Below are 16,782 nucleotides of genomic sequence, written 5' to 3'. Positions count from 1 at the left end.
GATGGAATGGCCTCCGGTTGTATTCTGTATTCGAGGGGGGTAGGATACGACCACGAAGACGTACTGCGGCAGCGATGCGGCTGCAACGCATGTACGAGTATCATTGTCATTCAAAGTAAAGCGTGATAGAGCAGAACCGGCTTCATTTTTACCCACACACATATCCATTCGGGGACGTGCGCGACTCTCAGCCCGCATCCGTCTCTGATACCCTTTGCAAGCAAATGCCTCTGGCCCCACGCCCTAAACCCTAAAACCTGCTGGGGTCTGCGTGCTCAAAGCCTACTCAGCAGCAGTTTTCAGGTGTGCGAACACTTTGGCGAAGACAAACGACGTGTCAACGTGCGTGCATCACAAGGATCATACGGTCCCGCACTGGACGTGGGTGTCTGTCACTGCCACCCGCTGAGTTTCTTCTTCCTCCGGCATCTCACCGTCTGGGATGTTATCCTTCACTTTCATATCATCGTACTGCCAGCACACACTTTTACTGGGGCAGATCGATCCAACAAAGAGACGGCTGACTGTTAACGTCAGGAACGGACGACCAGTTGGTGGTCACTTCCCTACTCGCCAGCAGGACTCCCATACGGGTTTTCCACCGTTGGTGTGCGCGTTCAAGCGGCAGGGGGTTCCACAGCGAATGTTCGTAGCCCAGCGATCGAAAGGTTGCATCCACGAAGAATCCGCCTTGTGTCGTCACATATTGAGAAACAGACACAAAACTTTGTTGTGTCTCAGCCGCGGGTTCGCGTCTCTGAACCATCCCGGCTCGCCGCAGCGCTCGTCTATTCCATCGCGTGCGTGGACTGCCTTGGCGGACACTCAAACAGATCGGGTTTTATGCATCATCAAAATAGTTATTTCTACCCGCAGCGAATTGTGTCTGAGTCACCGTATCAAACCAAGGGGGGATCACGAACGCGTCTCCTCCTCGTCGCTTTCTTTTCCGACTGTGTCTCCTTTCTCGTCTCGTCTCTTGCCGCTATCTTACACACTTGTACAGGAGAAGCGGTCTTTGTCTAAAAAAAATCCTCCGTGGTTGATCAGCCTTCTAGCATTTGGAGCGGTCCGTGTGCCTGCTTTCGTGGACGTTTCTCGCAAAGATCGGCGGAAATAGAGGGTAGGCATGCCTGCTGGAGGCGTGTGTCACTCGCTCTCACGCTCACCAAGGCACCTTAGACGCGGCGCCGCCACCCCGCGTTCTTGTTGGACATCTGCAGATCTCAGTTCGTAGTTACCCGGGCCTTCCATAGGGGGGCTGGTGGCGGAGCTTCTTCTGAGAATGTAGGAGTGGGGAGGCGTTTATGTGTGTTCCCTTTCGTAAACTGTGATGTGGCTCTCCTGGAACGTTATCCCGTCCCAGCTTCTCGTAAGTCCTCTATGTGTGTGCGGACGACCAGCACCACTTTTCCGCCGGCCTGCTCTGCTACTGCGGTGGCTTTATACTTTCCTTGAGTACAGTCTCTTTCGTATGAGAGACTTGCAGCGTATTCCTCACGGTTGTCGCTCTTCAATGTCCTTCATTTGCAGTTCATGCTACTGTAGGGGTGAATCAGCGCAGTCGCCTGAAATTCAAGAGAGGAGCGAGACGGCGAGATGGGGGCACAACACAACAATGCATTTTCATGCAGGTGATTTTGTATTTCGCCGGCGTATTGTTTTCGTCGTCAGTATATCTGTCCTGCGCAGCCATCCAGTTGGAGGGATTCTTCCGTGATTCATGTTCCACTTCCATTTATATCTTGCGCGCCGATGATGCGTCGCTGTGGAACACTTTTTCCATAGACTACCAAATGTTATCATTGGCTTGTTTGCGGCAACGCAGAGGATCTCGGCAAGCTGACTGCAGCTTATGCGGCTTATCCTCTTCTCTTGCCGAGTGTAGACGGTCTCTTGTCTTTTCAGGGTGGATTCCTTCTGTGCAAGCGAAAGACAACAGATGAGAGAATGAGGCCCCCCCCCCTTGCGCTCGAAAGGTGCGACAGGCTTCGCTGTTATTTGCCCCGCTTTCTTTTATCGAGTGTAGAATCCTTCTCGTTTGTGTGTGATACGTCACTGAACGATCCGCTTCTGACGTGCATAAAAAACGCTACGGGCTGGGGAACGGACTCGCAGTTGAGGGCATTTGAACAGCGTCTGCCTCGGCAGACCCACCTGGGAAAACGTTATTCAAGAAGCCGTTCAGTAGCCAAGCAACAGATGTAAGGCGAGGGCTGAAGCTCACCTGTCCTCTGCAGCGTGTTGTAACGTGTTTCGGGCAAGTGTGACACCCTTCCCTTGCGACTTGCTTCTACTCCCTATAGCGGGTGAGGCTAGTTACATCCGGCAGATTGCGGCTCGTGGTTCACAAAGTCAAGAGGTGTCAGCATTTTCGATTTCCTTCTATTCTGTTCATCCCGCAGTGTGAGGGTCAATGTGTCTGTGTCCAAGCTGCCCGCGTCGGTGCCTGGTTTTGTTATTGCCCGCTCAGCTGTACCCGCTGCGACGCAACTGAAGCATTTCGTCTCTCCTTATCTACCGTCGGGGGTACGCTCTGTCCGCATGTGTCCTCCTTGCCGGTCGCGAGACCCGTCGTCACTGATACAGGCACCGCGTTGCCCGGCATCGTTGCCTGACGGGCTCACGTCCAGCAACGGCAGGCCTTCCCCGCTTGGTGCCGACGTCTCGCCGCCCACGCCGTCCAGCAGCAGAGACCGCCGCGTCCCGGATGGCAGCGTGTGCGCCCAAGTCTCGTCTTCGGAAACGCCCGGAGGATGGGAGGGTACTCAACAGCGATGGTGGCCCGCCGTCGAAAAAGGCGACTTTGTCTGATTCTACGTCCCTTCTTTTGAATACCGATATGGCAACAGTATCATGTTCTGGCTTGCCTATCCCGACCGACAACACCCTTGGGGCACCGGGGAGCGCCATCGACGACGCCGCCATATATGTACAGCGCATCATGGGACCGAAAAGAGGATATGACAAAACACGCCCCCCTCCTGCGACGCCGGCTACTATCCAGAGAGAACGACGAAATAGTGGAGCAGTAGGAGAGTCGAAAGAAGGGGGGGGCACACGAGAGAGCGAAGGCGTTACACGTGTGCCAAGTGTCAGGGGCGACGAAAGGGGAATTCGCATGCAGCTCGCTCAGACCTGCCACCAACAGAGGCGGAGGGCCTCTTCCGTTGATCGTGCCGAGTCCGGTAACGGAGGCACGCAGGACGCACATCGCGGAAGAGACTCTGAACGCCCTCGTAGTGCTTCGATCCCGTCTCCCAGCGCCGGTCGCGTGATGCTCTCATCCTCTCCGGAGAAAGACACAACCGTAGAGAGGCGGCAAGCAAGCGGAGGATTAGCGTACCGCACAATTAACCAAGCAGCTGCTGATGAAGCTGATTCCTCTAATTCATCACGACACCAACCAACTACCATTACGTCGCACCGGACGTCACCCGCCGCGTGTATGGTGGTTGGTGGTACTTCCTCCACATTGCATGCTTCATCGCCATCCCCTGCCGGCCCCGATGCCTCGAGAAAGCCCGGGTCTCAAGCGGCGCAGGGAGGGGACTCATCTGCTGCCGCTGGCGCGGTGCGATCTGGCTCTTTAGCCTCGGGCGCACTGTCGTCGTCATCGTCAAGTTGTCCGAACTTGCCGTCATCGGCTTCAGCTACCGTCCCGGACGAGGCTTTCGCCCCACGTGTCTCCCCCTCCCTTTCGGTATCCTCGAGCAGTGTAGTGCTTCCATCGTGGCTTAAGCAACTATCTTCGTCGACTTTACCATCGATGCTGTCTCGGTCCCCGCCATCCGTCGCGCCTCAGTCTGTTCCTCTGCTATCTCTCCCGTCGTCATCGTCAGAAGAGCGGAGGCGAGCAGGAACGAGCGAGCCGCGAGGAATCGAAGCTGTGCCACGTCAATCTGAATTTTCCGTAGCGCTTGCGAGCTGCTACGTTGCACGTGCTGCAGCTCCAGGGCATCCTTCCTCTCTCTCGCTCCCAGACTCGGTTTCGCAGAGCACTGCGCCAGGCAGATCGTACTGTTCTGTTGATGGCGCAGATACGCGGTCGCCGGCTGGCAGCATAAAATCCTCGTCAGGAACTGGCGACAACAGTTCTCCACCAGGGGGGATAACAGAAAGAGCGGCAAATGTTTTCCGTATCGATGCTTCGGCGACGGTAGTTCCAGCAGCGCCTGCGCTGTTGGGGAACCGGCAGACACGTTATGTCGGTCCAGTGACACCAGGAGAGGAGAAAACAGGAGGAGGGACGCCGCCCCGAACTGAGACAATGACCCCTCTTGTAAAGACAGAGGCAGGCGTCAGTTCGTCATCCGCTCCGGGAGAGGATACTAAAAGGCAAGTGGAAGATCCAGAAGGAGCGCGGACTGCACCGCGTGCGGTGTCTGGCGGACGACCGCAGGGTGACGCCGGTACGGAACCTTCGTGTGCCTCTGTTTTCCCTCCGCGGACGTCGTCCTCGAGCGCGACGGCACAGCAAGGTGACCGGAGCGATACGCTTGTTCGCGCCTCTCCTCAGAGCACCGCGAACTCTCGGCCGGAGCTGACGGCCTCCTCATCTTCCCCTCATTCCGTGCCTGTTGAGGCCGTGTTGCAGTCGTGTGCGCCGTCGATTTCTCCTCAACCATCGCACGCTTCCTCGTTGTTTGATTCGTGCTTCGCGTCAAAAGCTAGTCGGTCGGGTGGCGAGGCACTTTCAGGTAGTATGCACATTAATGCAGACGCGAGGATCCGATCAGGTGCGCCGCAGTATCTCATTTCCCCCCTTTCCTCAGCGAGCATTTCGGCTTCTAGCCCTCTCTCTACGGCTCCAACTCTTCCTCGGAGCTCACGCAGCGGAAACAGCAGATTGCTTGCAGCTTCCTCAGAGCCCCCGGCTGCCTCCCTGGAGGCACAGCTACACAGCGCAGAAGAACGTCGGGCCCTGTTGAGGAGTCTTCTTCGCGGTGGAGCTCCAGGTCGTCCCGAGTGGCCCTCGCCCTTGGAGACAAAGACGTTGCTGGAAACCGCGGGCGTCACTACGGGGCGTTTTCACTCTGAACGATGGTTTGGTTGGGGTATCGAGCCCTTTCCCACTGCTCGCGTCTTGGAGTGGAGGCTCGCCAGGATACTTGGGCGCCCCGTCATCGACGCAGCTGCCAGAGGAGACGCCACGGTGTGGGGTATTCTCTGTCTTACCCTCGGAGCGGTTCTGCTAGGGGCAGATGTAGGTGAACTCCGGGCTGGGTTTCAAAGACAGGGCTTACCGGTCCCGGCCTCATTCGCTGACGACCGCGGTCCTGCGGCCAGTGGGGGAGGTGGGGAAAGCCACTAAGTAAATCGCCAAGAAAAGAACCGGTAGGCAAGCGAAAAGATGGAAATGGCATCGCTACCTCCCGGGCAGCTAATACGTGTTCAGCCGGGAGGCCCCGCCGCCGCTCGAATGACCCGGTGGCTTCGTCGGCGAAACCGAAACTAGCGACACAGACAGAAGGTGTGCACAGAGACAGGCGCTTTCGATGCACACGCACCTCTCTGCCTCGGTTCATTCCCGCACATTTTCGCCTGCAGTCGCATGCGCGCGTAGGACGTGGATGCACATACGTAGACAATCGATTTCTGAGACGCTCGAACGTGATCTGACAGTTTGGGACGAATGTTTTTGGTGGGGCCGACCGGGAAGCTGCCAAAGAATTCAAGGACAATTCTACAGTCGTGGCGCCTCCGTGCGAGAGCATGACTGCGCAGCAACGAGCGATGTAACATTTTCTCGCGGGACACAGAGGAGCCAGACCACGGCGACAGCGAAGATATGGTGGACAACTGCCGCCGAACAAAGTTGGTATCAGCGGCATCCGCTGGAAGCAAGTCGTCAGCCACTTCGGTTCGGCTACTGGATATGAGGAATCTATAATCAATTTCCCCTCTTTTTCGTATTTTCGGGATCCTCAGGACGGCAGGACTTTATGGAAGGAATCACCAGGTGAACACCTAGGATAAACGGTGCAACCTGGAAGGCTTTTTAGTGTGGTGTCGTTGACAGGTCAAAGAGAAATGTTTGGTGCCCTATATCACAGGCGAGCTTCACGAGAACAACGTGAGTGCCTGTCACGGCATCAGGCGAATCCCCGATTTTGCTGTGGAATGGGTGTGTGTCTGCATGTTCGCAATCCTCATTTTTCGGTGTCCGGCAAACATGCAGGAACCAGTGGCCGTGCGGTTGAAAAGGACGAACAGATCGTCCTTGTATGACGTCCGTAGGTCGGTCTGTGCATCATCACTCTCCATTTTCCCATGGGGAGTAGACGGAGAGGGGGAACCCGGGGGGGCTTCATTAGCAGTTACCTGCTGGAAGTGGCGATAGACGGACACTTTGTTCGTCTTTGTAACGATCTATGAAAGTATAGTTGGCGAGGTGGTGAATATGAACCACGAGGGGTGAGTCGGTTCGCAACGAAGTATGGTCTTGTCGTACCCTGGGAGTTCAGGTGTAGTAAGATCAACGGCAGATGCGGTCTCCGAGACCAGAGAATATGCTTTCATCTCCACATCCTGATAAGCCTTATAAGATAGAATGCCTCTTCTCCATCATCAGCTGTTCAACATCAATTGAACAACATGGATTAAACCAGAAGGGGTGCGTTCCGTCCTCAGATAGGCAACAGCAGAATGCGCGAGACGCCTGCGCTCAACTGGAGAATCACGCTCGCAGCGAAACTTCGGTCTGCCGGTGTAGACGGGTTGCGGTATCCCTGACGAACACCATCACTGATCTTCACCAGTCGGCACGTGTTAATTCTGCCGTGAGAGTCTTACGTTCTCTTGTGGCGTTCCGCAGAATTAACGTATGACGAAGAGAGGTTCCTGACGCTTGCAACAAAATTCGTACGTCTTGTCTCGTTTTTCCGGAGGTTTCCGGGGAACCTCTCCCTCCTGCGCGCGTTTAGTTTGGTTCAAGTAAACTAGTGTACGATGCGTTTCTTCATGGCAACGTTGAGCGATCGTGGACCCTCGTGTCTCTGATTTCGTCTTTGACGAGGTCCTTTGTCACTGAGTATGCGGCCGGAACTGGGCTTCTCTTTTTCACTTGCGTGGCCCCCTTTCGGCTTGGACGTACTCGACGATTTGCAGTATATGCACGGGCAGCACCAGCGCAATACGTGTGCCACGCGGAATAAAGTGGGAACTGGATCCTTTTTTCCCTCCCCTGTCTCGCACCTTCCTGCGCACATGACAAGTGTTATTTGCGAGCGTGTATGAAGATGTGCTTCACCCCTATAGGCCAACCAACGCGCGGTGCAGATTGCTTTGAGGAGAGGAGACAGCAGAGAATTTCAGCAAGCCTAGTGAACGACATAGTGCTGGCTTAGGTGGATGAGCGGTGTCGGAAGCGTGCTAGATACCTAGTTAGTGGTCAAGGCGCAATGCAACGAGTCCGAAGAGTCAGAAATAAAGGATGCGAACTCTACTAGACGGGATCAGGCTGCGCAGGGCATTCCAGCCGGATGGAGAACTCAACTGCTGCACCACTGTGTGCGCAATGGTGTTCTCTTCACGTAGGGGACCATGTCCAGATGTGCACAAGCCAGTGTAAGGTGGATGGAAAATTTCGTCAGCGTGGCGGGCACTCTCATGGACAATACTCTGGACAGCTGAGCGGTGTGCACCTCAGTCTATAGCAAGCAAATACCACTGTATCTGCTGCGGGGCTCTGGCGAATGACGTCAAACAGCTGCTCACCTCCAGTTTTTTTTTTTCGTATGGGCCAGACAGGCCAGCACGACGCCTGAGTGTCAGTGGATGAGCTTTGCGGGACGACTGCTTGCCTGAACGTAGGCATGCTTGTTTGGCACGTCGGCAAGCGGATGTGCGCGAGGCTCCGCGTAAAGCGACGTTGACACCAACGAAGAGACTTGTGTGTAGATTAGATAACAACAGAGTTATCTCCGTTGATCTCGAAATTGGGCACTAATGACGATCCACCCCAGCAACCCGCCTGTCACAAATAAGCTTTCGTGGAAAGACTCTATAACACGCAATCATGGTGGCATCTACGAGTTCTTGGAGGCAGCCGCTAGGCACTTGAAACATGCGTTACACGGTGGCTGAACCGCTATAGAACGAAGCAGGAAAGAAGCTGATCAGCAACGTGGTGAACCAAGGGGCGCTTGCGGACGAGAGGCGAACGCGTCAAGATAGTGCACGACAAGGGGAACGCCTTTGAAAGCAGACGCAAAGAACCACACAATCTCCACTACCACTATCTTCCCTCCAAACCTCATGGAACCGCCATAAAGAAATAACGGAGCAACGAATCGGACCAACAGGCCGGAAACGTCTCTCAGGTACAGCGGGGTCTTGCCACCATTTGGGCGTGGGAAAACTGAACACGCAACGATTCTCTCGAGCAATCAGTTGCCCCAGCCTTCTGCCCCGCCGCGGCAGAATGCAAAGCGAAACACACGCCGCAGGCCCAGACGACGGGAGGCCAGAAGGAAACTATAGGCGCTGACACTGTCTGTGGGGCTCAGCGTGCGCTCGTAAATTAGGTTCTTCCAACAAAGACCGAATTTAGTCTCCCGCTGCTTTTGCGGATCCCCCGACAGCTGCTATGCGGGCAGCCGCTAGCGCAGGGTCTGCGGTATCGACGGAGAAAGGCGAGAACGGAACCTCAGCTGGAGGTTTCGCTGGAACGACGACTTGAGGAACTTGCCAGTGAGGATGCAGCGCACCCGCGTAGACGAACAATTTCCTGAAAAAAACAGAACGCCCACAGAAAAACGTGAGAGGACAACCTGACAGCCATGTTGAGAGAGGCCGGAACAGGTCAGGAGTATATCTCATGACGAGCGAAACCGATATACTCGACGACTGTGGAGAAATGGACACAGCAGCGGAGGATTGCCAGGCTGCGAAGACGGGGAAAAACCCACCAAAACGCGCGAAAAAATGGACGCCACCAGAAGACAACATCAACCAGGTGACAAGCGACGCGGCTCACGGAAATGGAAAAATCGGCGAAGCTCAGGGTAGGCGACGCAACTGGAGAGGAAACACGCCGTGGCAAATGAGTCGCGCGCGGTCATTTACGGCGAGCCCCAAGAGCTAGGCCGCATGAGAGAATCAGCTGGAGGGAGCACATGCAAAAGAAAGAAATGAAACCTCAGGGAACTACACGTTTTGTCTCGCAACGATCTAGGAAGAAACACCAGATATGCCACGGCGTTACAAGATGCCAAAGACGACCTCACCTGTACATGACAGGCCTGACACGATTCGGGGGAAGCATGCGCTTGACCGCCATGTTAAGCTGCACATCCACAGACAGAGCAGACGGGTCTCAAGCTACGTCGAGTAGCGTCATCCTCTGCAGAGTCTTGGAAGCCTCTCACTCCCTGCACAGCAGACTGTCTCAAGGTGGACATTTCCAGGCAGGGGAGCGGGCTCCAGATTAGCCCAACGGCCCCGTAGCGTACATCCACATTGCGTATCATAAACCGTCCCTGTAACGCGGTTGTTGCCTTGCTCCAGCAGCGACCAGCACCGATACACAAGGTCAGACATCCTCGTCTTGAATCGAGGAAACACAGATGTTGACCTCCCTAAAGGTAAGAATGTGAGAGCGACGCTCAACTGCCAAGACTCAACTCGTGACTGGGTGACTGGGCATGCTCTACATGCAACGCGCGGCGCTGCATGGAACCAGAACCCTGAAGCAGAATAGGCGCAGAGGCCAGAATTGTCTGCGTAGCCTCCAGCCGTCACGCTTGGAAACTCTTTCACACGTCGGAAGTGAAACCAATCCTCGAGCAAACAAATTGGTTGTGTGGTTCTGTGCGGCTCTCTAGGTGAACTTCGCGCCATGAACAAGCGTAGTAATCCTTACAATCATCGCGGGATTTCTAGCCATGATCGTCTTAGCTGTGATGACCTTCGGGCCGCCCGGATGCGCTGGAAACAGACAACACACGAATCGAAAAACACACACCGTGGAGCATGCTGTCGCCGAATCGTGAACCGCCGTGGACACGTGGCGGAACAAACCCCTTCGTGTGTACCATACCTCGCGCGCTGCGGGCGCGAGACGAGACACAAAGAATGCAACTACGAACGAGGCCGGTAAAACGCACGCCTAGCACATCTATAAAGTGGCAGGGCAGTCCGAGTCTCCGTGGACGAGAGGGCGACGACCGGTGCTTCGGCTGTGCAGCGTGGAAGCGGGGCCCCTCGCCTTCTCCTGAAGTGCGCACTGCGTTGCATGCATCCCTACAAGAGCGATTGCCCGTGCCAAAAACGAATTCACTTCGCCCTGGCAAGGAGACCGCTTCACTTTCCGCGCGACGGAGCTCCGTGGAACGCTGGCGTTAGGTCGTTTTCGCCGGCCTCCGCATCCAGCGGCGGGACGGGGGCGCGGCTCGCGGCGCAGCGGTTGAGCGCCCGAATCGACGTCCAACCCTCAACAAGGCACTCCCGTACTTTTTCGGTCGAATTTGTAAACTTTCGTGTCCCACGTGTGGCCCGCCATCTTAAGGTGGACGGCGTTCACGACAATCACGCTGTCTCCCGCGGCAGTTCGCGGCGTAAAGTCGACGCGGTGCTTGCCCTGCAGTAGCCGAACGACCTGCGCGGCCAGGCCACCGACACTCTGTAGGCGAGGCACAGCAAGGCCAGCGGACAGAGACATGAGTTACAGTCGAGCAGAATCAAATAAAGGAAACCCACGCATGCAGCGGCGCCGCGCGGCCGCCCAGGCCTGAGGGCGGTCCGGGACAAGTGCGATGAAATAAATCAACGGACACGCATAAAAGGGAAGGTACAAGACAAAGGAGAAAGAGGTGCATCCCACACAGGAAACGCATGCACACGAAAGGGTGAAAGTGTATATACACATGACGTGCTGCATCGTATCGGTACATGTTGGCACATACCAGACACGTCCCGGACCTTCCATCAGTGCCATGTTGCGTGAGCCGTCTCAGGGAAAATAAAAAGCCGAAGAAAAATTGGTGAACAAGCAAACTGGCAGGCACTCAGCGGTAGATCTGCGTTTGACGAGGTACAGAGAAAAATGCCATACTTCCATCCCGGATCTCCGCATGCACTAGGTCGAATGCGAAACGACAATGTCTGCGGAATATCTCACTCTTCCCTTGCCATCCAGCACATGCCAGTGGTTGCCGCTCTCTTCATCCAGCATCGTCAGGGCCTTCAAACTTGTGTGTTGCTTGGCGAGAGGGTGGTGATCCCTGGGCATGTTACGTTTCATGAACGGTCGACTTATCCTGCAAGCGAATTGGGCAGAGAGAAGGGAACAGCACCCACCTTAAAGCAGTATCGCCTCCGAAACACATCCGCACAAAAGAAAAAAAGCCTGCCTCTTAGCATATCGCCACTGGCGCCAGCAGAACCAACAACACAGATGCAGATTGTGACATGGCGCGAGGAGGACGACGCTTCAGAGGGCGCCAGAGGCACAAAGATACGAAACCGATTGATGCAGAAATGCGCAACCACACAACAACTCCAGTTGTGAGCCCCCTCGGCCTCTCGTTCTCATTCATGGCATGCCATGTAGCGCAGCATGCGCAAAGTAGGTGCGGACTGGCGGTATGAAGGAACAGAGAACGAGCCGTTTTGCAGTATGACATGGAAAGACACCACCCGTGCATGCAAGGACACCCCAGTGTTTCACAGCAGGCGGCGCCACGCGCCTGGGTTATCCAGGCAGCGCAAAATTTGCTTAAACAACCGCACTCTCGCCAGCGGGGCACAGAGCTCTGCTTATGAGCATTCACTTCGGCAGATCTTTTGCCATTTCGGCAATAACAACAACTGAAATGGAGGATAAGGTTTTCACTGCCACATGGCAGCGAACCAGGAAACATGACAAACGCCACGCGCTGTATGTACAGTTCGCGATAACCCAGCGAGCCAGGCGTACCACTGCACGTCGGCGAAGGGATTGATATTTCCTTCATGAAACGACCCTTTCGGGTAGCTTTGAGAAAGGCGAAGCAATGAGGTCCACATGGTGGAGAGAAGTAAGAAGACAACGAAGGGGTTACGTAAACAATAAATATTCGTGCATTCTTGGGCGAACGAGAGAGGGAAGCACTCAAGGGAAAAGCCCCATCTTCGCTGAGGGCTGCGCCTGGTCTGAGGCCATTTTGGCGCAAACTGATGATCCGTTCGGAAACGGGACCACTCATACAATACACGGGGCAAAATTAAAGCTGTGAAAATGGATCAAGAATTCGCAGCCCTTCACTGCAAGGCAATTGCGAATTCAGCGATAGGGACTGGACACGACATGTGCGAGTTTCTCCTCGACCACGCGAGCCCTGCACGGGCATCCATTTCCAAGCTTGGTCGCCAGTTCTGCTGATACTTCAGAGACAGATCCAAAAAGAAAAGGCACATAGGACCGGGGGCTCAAAGAAAAACGAAAGTACGCCTTTGCAGATCGTTCTTTGGCGGTGAAGACCTGTGCGAAATGCCCAGCGCACGCGTGGAAGTGGAACCGCCAGTGATCAAACCGCGACTCTACACAATGCATGCCATCAAAAGTGCGGAGAGCGGCTCCCTCGGTCTTTCATGCTTAGGCATGCCGTATAGTAGTCAGTAAATTATATTCCGGTGACATCCCGTAGAAGCGCTGTCACGGCCTGTTGTATTTAGTGGCGTTCTTTTTCTGCCGAAGGCGTCGCATGCACAATACTCGCGACTGGAGTCAAAGCGAAATATAGTCTCTTTCACAAACACAATTTCTCAGCACTGCTTGGCTGCATCCTCTAGGGGATGCCATTCTATTTTATTCTCCAGTGTGTAGCAGGCCTGACGCGTGCACCGAATGGTGAGAGCGCGACAGTCTAGTTTTTCAACAGGACTCTCGTTATGCCTGCCCGGCAGGCCGGGCCTTCAATGCTCGCGCCCATTGTGAACGAACCCCTTTCTTAGTAGACGAACAGCAGACGAAGCAAATTGTTTGTCAAGAGAGCAGGCATGCGGAGGCGGCAGCAAAAGATAGATCCTTTGCCTCGACGCAAAGACAGGGCGCGCAAGGAGTCCGTGACAATATCGCGGGTACCATACCACGTCTTTTAGTTTGAGCAGACGTGGTGCACAGACGCCAGGGAGCGCCGATGTGACACTGTAGGTGTTGGGCTTGCTTATACGGGGCAACGAAGTGAAGTAATTGTCAGCATCAACTCATCTGCTATCAGAACAGGGGAGTTCCCTTGTCTGAATGACCCTGACCCTCCCCGAGTGCGTATGAAAGGCGTTCGTGCGCAGCAGATCGGCCTCAGCGTCTGCCGATATCTTTGGCACCCGGAGAACGACAGCACTCTCGGGATTTGCCTCGGGTCTGCATTCAGATGCCCCCCATCGATGTGTCAGACAACGGCCCACACGATGCGTGTCTCGTGTGCGCGATTCCTCGTCGGTTTGTCCGCGACAATCAAACACTGTCAACTGAAAGCAACGTTCAGCGTACATGATGTGCAGAGGAATGTGCGAACTGAGCTAAGGCAGGTAGAGTGGCCAAGTGTGGCTCTACGTCCGTGTGAAAGACCCACAGCCGTCCGCATGAAACTTGCACGCCGGGGCCTCTGGAATACTTTTTCCGAGTATAGTTCTCGCGCTCTCTCAAGGGGTGGAGGGACCCCAACAGATCTCGGGCACGTCTAACCGTAAGTATCGCTTGCATGCTAACCCGCCTCTCGCACTGCTGTGTATTTCCGACGTGAACATTCTGTGCCCAGTTTTGCCTGCGTGCTGACAGAGAAAAAGGGCGGATGTCTCGGGAGCACTTCCGAGCGCACACAACACTCTCCGAAAAGCGGTCACTTCCACTCAATGGCGGTTCGCACATGGATACATGCATCAATGCCTAGAAAAAAGTGTTCAGACCAGAAAAGCATACCAAATGCCAGTGGCAGGCACTAGGATCGTCATAAAGACTCTCCTCTGCTTCCGCTGAACTGCGAACACACACATGCCACGAGGGCACCTTACCAGCATCTGGACAAACAAGCAACGAACCTGTCAAAATGACAAGTGGTATTTAACAAAAAAACGCGAAGCCGAATGCGCCCCCAAGGGCGTAGCCATTCTGCCACCTCAATCCTCGCACAGCGCCCTTCAAAAGACGCCTGTGGCACCTCGGCAGGCGGGGCAAGAAACATTCTGAGGCCACTCACACAGGCGCTGAGCTGTCGATACGGCCGGAAACGCTTGCGGTCGCGGACTGCCTGCGACGTCTAGGTTCTATCGTTATACTAGATATGCGAAGTACGATTTTGGCTCAGCCCTGTCGGCCCTTGATTACGCCGAGCGCCTACAAAAGAGCTCCGTAGGGCGAGGCTTCTGCCGTTCTGTGGCTGCGAGGCCGACACAAACACAAAACGGCGCTCAGCAAACGAAACGCCGCCCATCCGAAACGGCGCCATCAGGCAGAGACTTGACAGTTTCCAGCCCCCTCCCGCCGACCTAATGCAGGGAAACTTCCATAATTCTATCACTGACACGGGGAATTACCCTGCCTAGCGATTCTTCTCATTGTTCCAGTAAGCAGATCCGTTCGCCCTCTGCCTGACACGTGGTGATAGATGGGAGCGTACAAGCGTGTATGAGGTGTATGTGTTGCACCGATACACGGGATCTTTCCTGCCCGTTCCGCGTATCGGCGTCCTTCCTCAGCTGACTATACTCAGAAGATCCATCGGGCGAGAGACTTGCAGTTGTGGCGAATCTCCATGGGGACCGGCCCTTTGATCTTGGTGCCTCGGGCCTTGTTCTTTTGGATGATGACGAAAGCATTTTCATCGAACTTTATGTAGCTGCCGTCTTTCCGAGCGGATTCCTTCCTTCGTCTGACGATGATGCCTTTCGGCAACTTCGGGGCAGTGCATTCCGGCGTTTTGTCTCGAACTGACACGCGAATGCGCGCGCCGATTTTCCCAGTCCCGTACTTATTCCGGATGCCGATGATGCACGCTTTTATCACGCCGGTGTTGTCTGCGCACCTCACAATCGACTGCCTCCACAGGCCGAGACAAAAGTTGGAAAGGAAAAACATTTTTCCCGAGCGTAGAAAAACAGATACGAAAAGCGAGGCAAGACACACGGTCAACGGTCTTTTTCAGCAAACCGCCTCGGAATAATCTAGGACGCCGGTGTCGCGTTCTTTAAACCGCGCCCGAACAGAGAACAGCGAAGTCGCAGCAGCCGCCTCGGCCGAGTGACCGACCGCCCCACAGCTCCACACAATACAAGGGAAGTTGTCGTCGTCGCGGCAGTGAGGCTGAACAATTTCTTTGCAAACGAACCAGACAGTACTACGGAAAGACGCGTTCCTAGAGAGCAGCACCTTCACCAAACGGAGGCCAAAGAGATGCGTCCAGAAAATCCGAAATAGCAAATCAGCTCGACTCTGGACTGTGACGAGCTTTGATATAGTACCCGCGGACAAGGAACATTGAAGAAAACTCGGTTGGTTGTATGGAGAAAACCCCCGGAGCGCTGCAAACAGCGCTTGAGGTTTTCTGCCTCACTGCGACTCGTCTGTTTAGCAGATGGTAAAATACGACTCACACAGGGCCAGAAAGAGTCCTCGACCTCGCAGAACGAAGCCAAACAGAAAAAATGAATATTGGCACCGGCAGGGCTGCAGGCGCATGCTCACGGCGGCAGAGAGAAATATACAACTGCATGAGTCACTGGCGTTGAAACGCCCTCTCCTCAGACTGTCACCACTATTTCTCTATTTTCCTCGATCCTTTCTTCAGTAAATGATCGACTCTAATGTGAACGGCAGTGCGTGTTCCCTGGATTCGGCCAACTCCTGGGCTCGGGGCCTGCCGCCGCCGCATGCATGTGATCGGCTCCTTATGCTCGTGGAGACTGAATCGAGGTTGGAAAAACTGCTCGCAGAGCCATTTAATATGTCACGTGGTGAGTCACCTGAGTCTTTGATACGGGGGATCAGTGCATTGGAGAGATGATTATATTGTAATTCCAGCGTCATCAGCGTTCATATGGCCTTGGTAAGATCATCGCGCACATTCACTTCGACGTCCGTTCAGTACACTCTGGCATGTACGGGACAAAAAACACGACTCCACGAGGAAGAGCAAGACACATGGGAGATCACTATAGAAGAGGGGGTTGACCACAAGGAGCGGCGCACAACAAAGTCGCACTTCAGCCCCCTGACAGGTGTTGCTACTCCGTAGGAGGAAGAAATTATAGAATAGTCGCAGCTTTCCTGACTTGAAACCACTTGAGAGTCACTGCATCTATCGCTCTCCAATGAGTTAGAGGCAGCGTCATCTGTCACACTTCAAGCGACGTAGTTGTCCCCCTTGCTAGCACGGCATAGCAGGTCCCGGCGGCTGCTTCAAACCAACTATGGAACGAAAAACGGCAACATTTTCGGCATGCCACAACGGAACCTACACCAGCTTCCGAGTTAAGTAGTCCCGAGCGCCGCGGTTCCTCTGCCTCAACGCATTGAATGCTGAGGAACTCTTCTTCAGGGGATTTGCGGGATTCGGGGAAACAACCGGTATCTTGTGCAGCGGCCACTCATCAGGTTTTTAGTCCCAGCTAAGACTGCAGCCGCTATCAATATGTCCTCTCGGTAAATTTGGAAAACCCTGCACGTGTGCTGGATACTTATGTTTGCTCCTATTTCATTAAACGCTGATCACGCCGGCTCCACCGAAATGCATGTAACTGGCTCGCCAGACGTTGTGGGACCCTCTTGCCTTGGTTCACCACAAGAAAAAAGCGACGTTGCTA

At 54.6% G+C, this 16,782-nt stretch overlaps 3 protein-coding genes across 3 annotated transcripts; 1 reads left to right on the top strand and 2 right to left on the bottom strand.

Moving 5' to 3' along the window:
* Window positions 1–2,710: 2,710 nt before the first annotated feature.
* On the top strand, window positions 2,711–5,314 carry BESB_061240 (uncharacterized protein; the record flags this gene model as incomplete). Its single annotated transcript, XM_029364538.1, has 1 exon — window positions 2,711–5,314. One exon carries the CDS (start codon window positions 2,711–2,713, stop codon window positions 5,312–5,314), a length of 2,604 nt encoding a protein of 867 aa, XP_029219246.1.
* A 3,236-nt stretch (window positions 5,315–8,550) lies between these two features.
* On the bottom strand, window positions 8,551–12,009 carry BESB_061230 (putative 50S ribosomal protein L13; the record flags this gene model as incomplete). The annotated part of the gene is made up of 6 exons (XM_029364537.1): window positions 8,551–8,731; window positions 9,231–9,289; window positions 9,866–9,930; window positions 10,456–10,624; window positions 11,123–11,261; window positions 11,921–12,009. The coding sequence occupies 6 exons, from the start codon at window positions 12,007–12,009 to the stop codon at window positions 8,551–8,553; spliced, it is 702 nt and encodes a 233-aa protein (XP_029219245.1).
* Window positions 12,010–14,689: 2,680 nt separating this feature from the next.
* Window positions 14,690–15,058, bottom strand: BESB_061220 (putative LSU ribosomal protein L14P; the record flags this gene model as incomplete). Its single annotated transcript, XM_029364536.1, has 1 exon — window positions 14,690–15,058. One exon carries the CDS (start codon window positions 15,056–15,058, stop codon window positions 14,690–14,692), a length of 369 nt encoding a protein of 122 aa, XP_029219244.1.
* Between the last annotated feature and the right edge of the window lie 1,724 nt (window positions 15,059–16,782).

The sequence above is a fragment of the Besnoitia besnoiti genome, chromosome V (genome assembly GCF_002563875.1).
Source record: "Besnoitia besnoiti strain Bb-Ger1 chromosome V, whole genome shotgun sequence".
NCBI lineage: Eukaryota > Apicomplexa > Conoidasida > Eucoccidiorida > Sarcocystidae > Besnoitia > Besnoitia besnoiti.
This window is presented reverse-complemented; position numbering and strand designations above follow the sequence as displayed.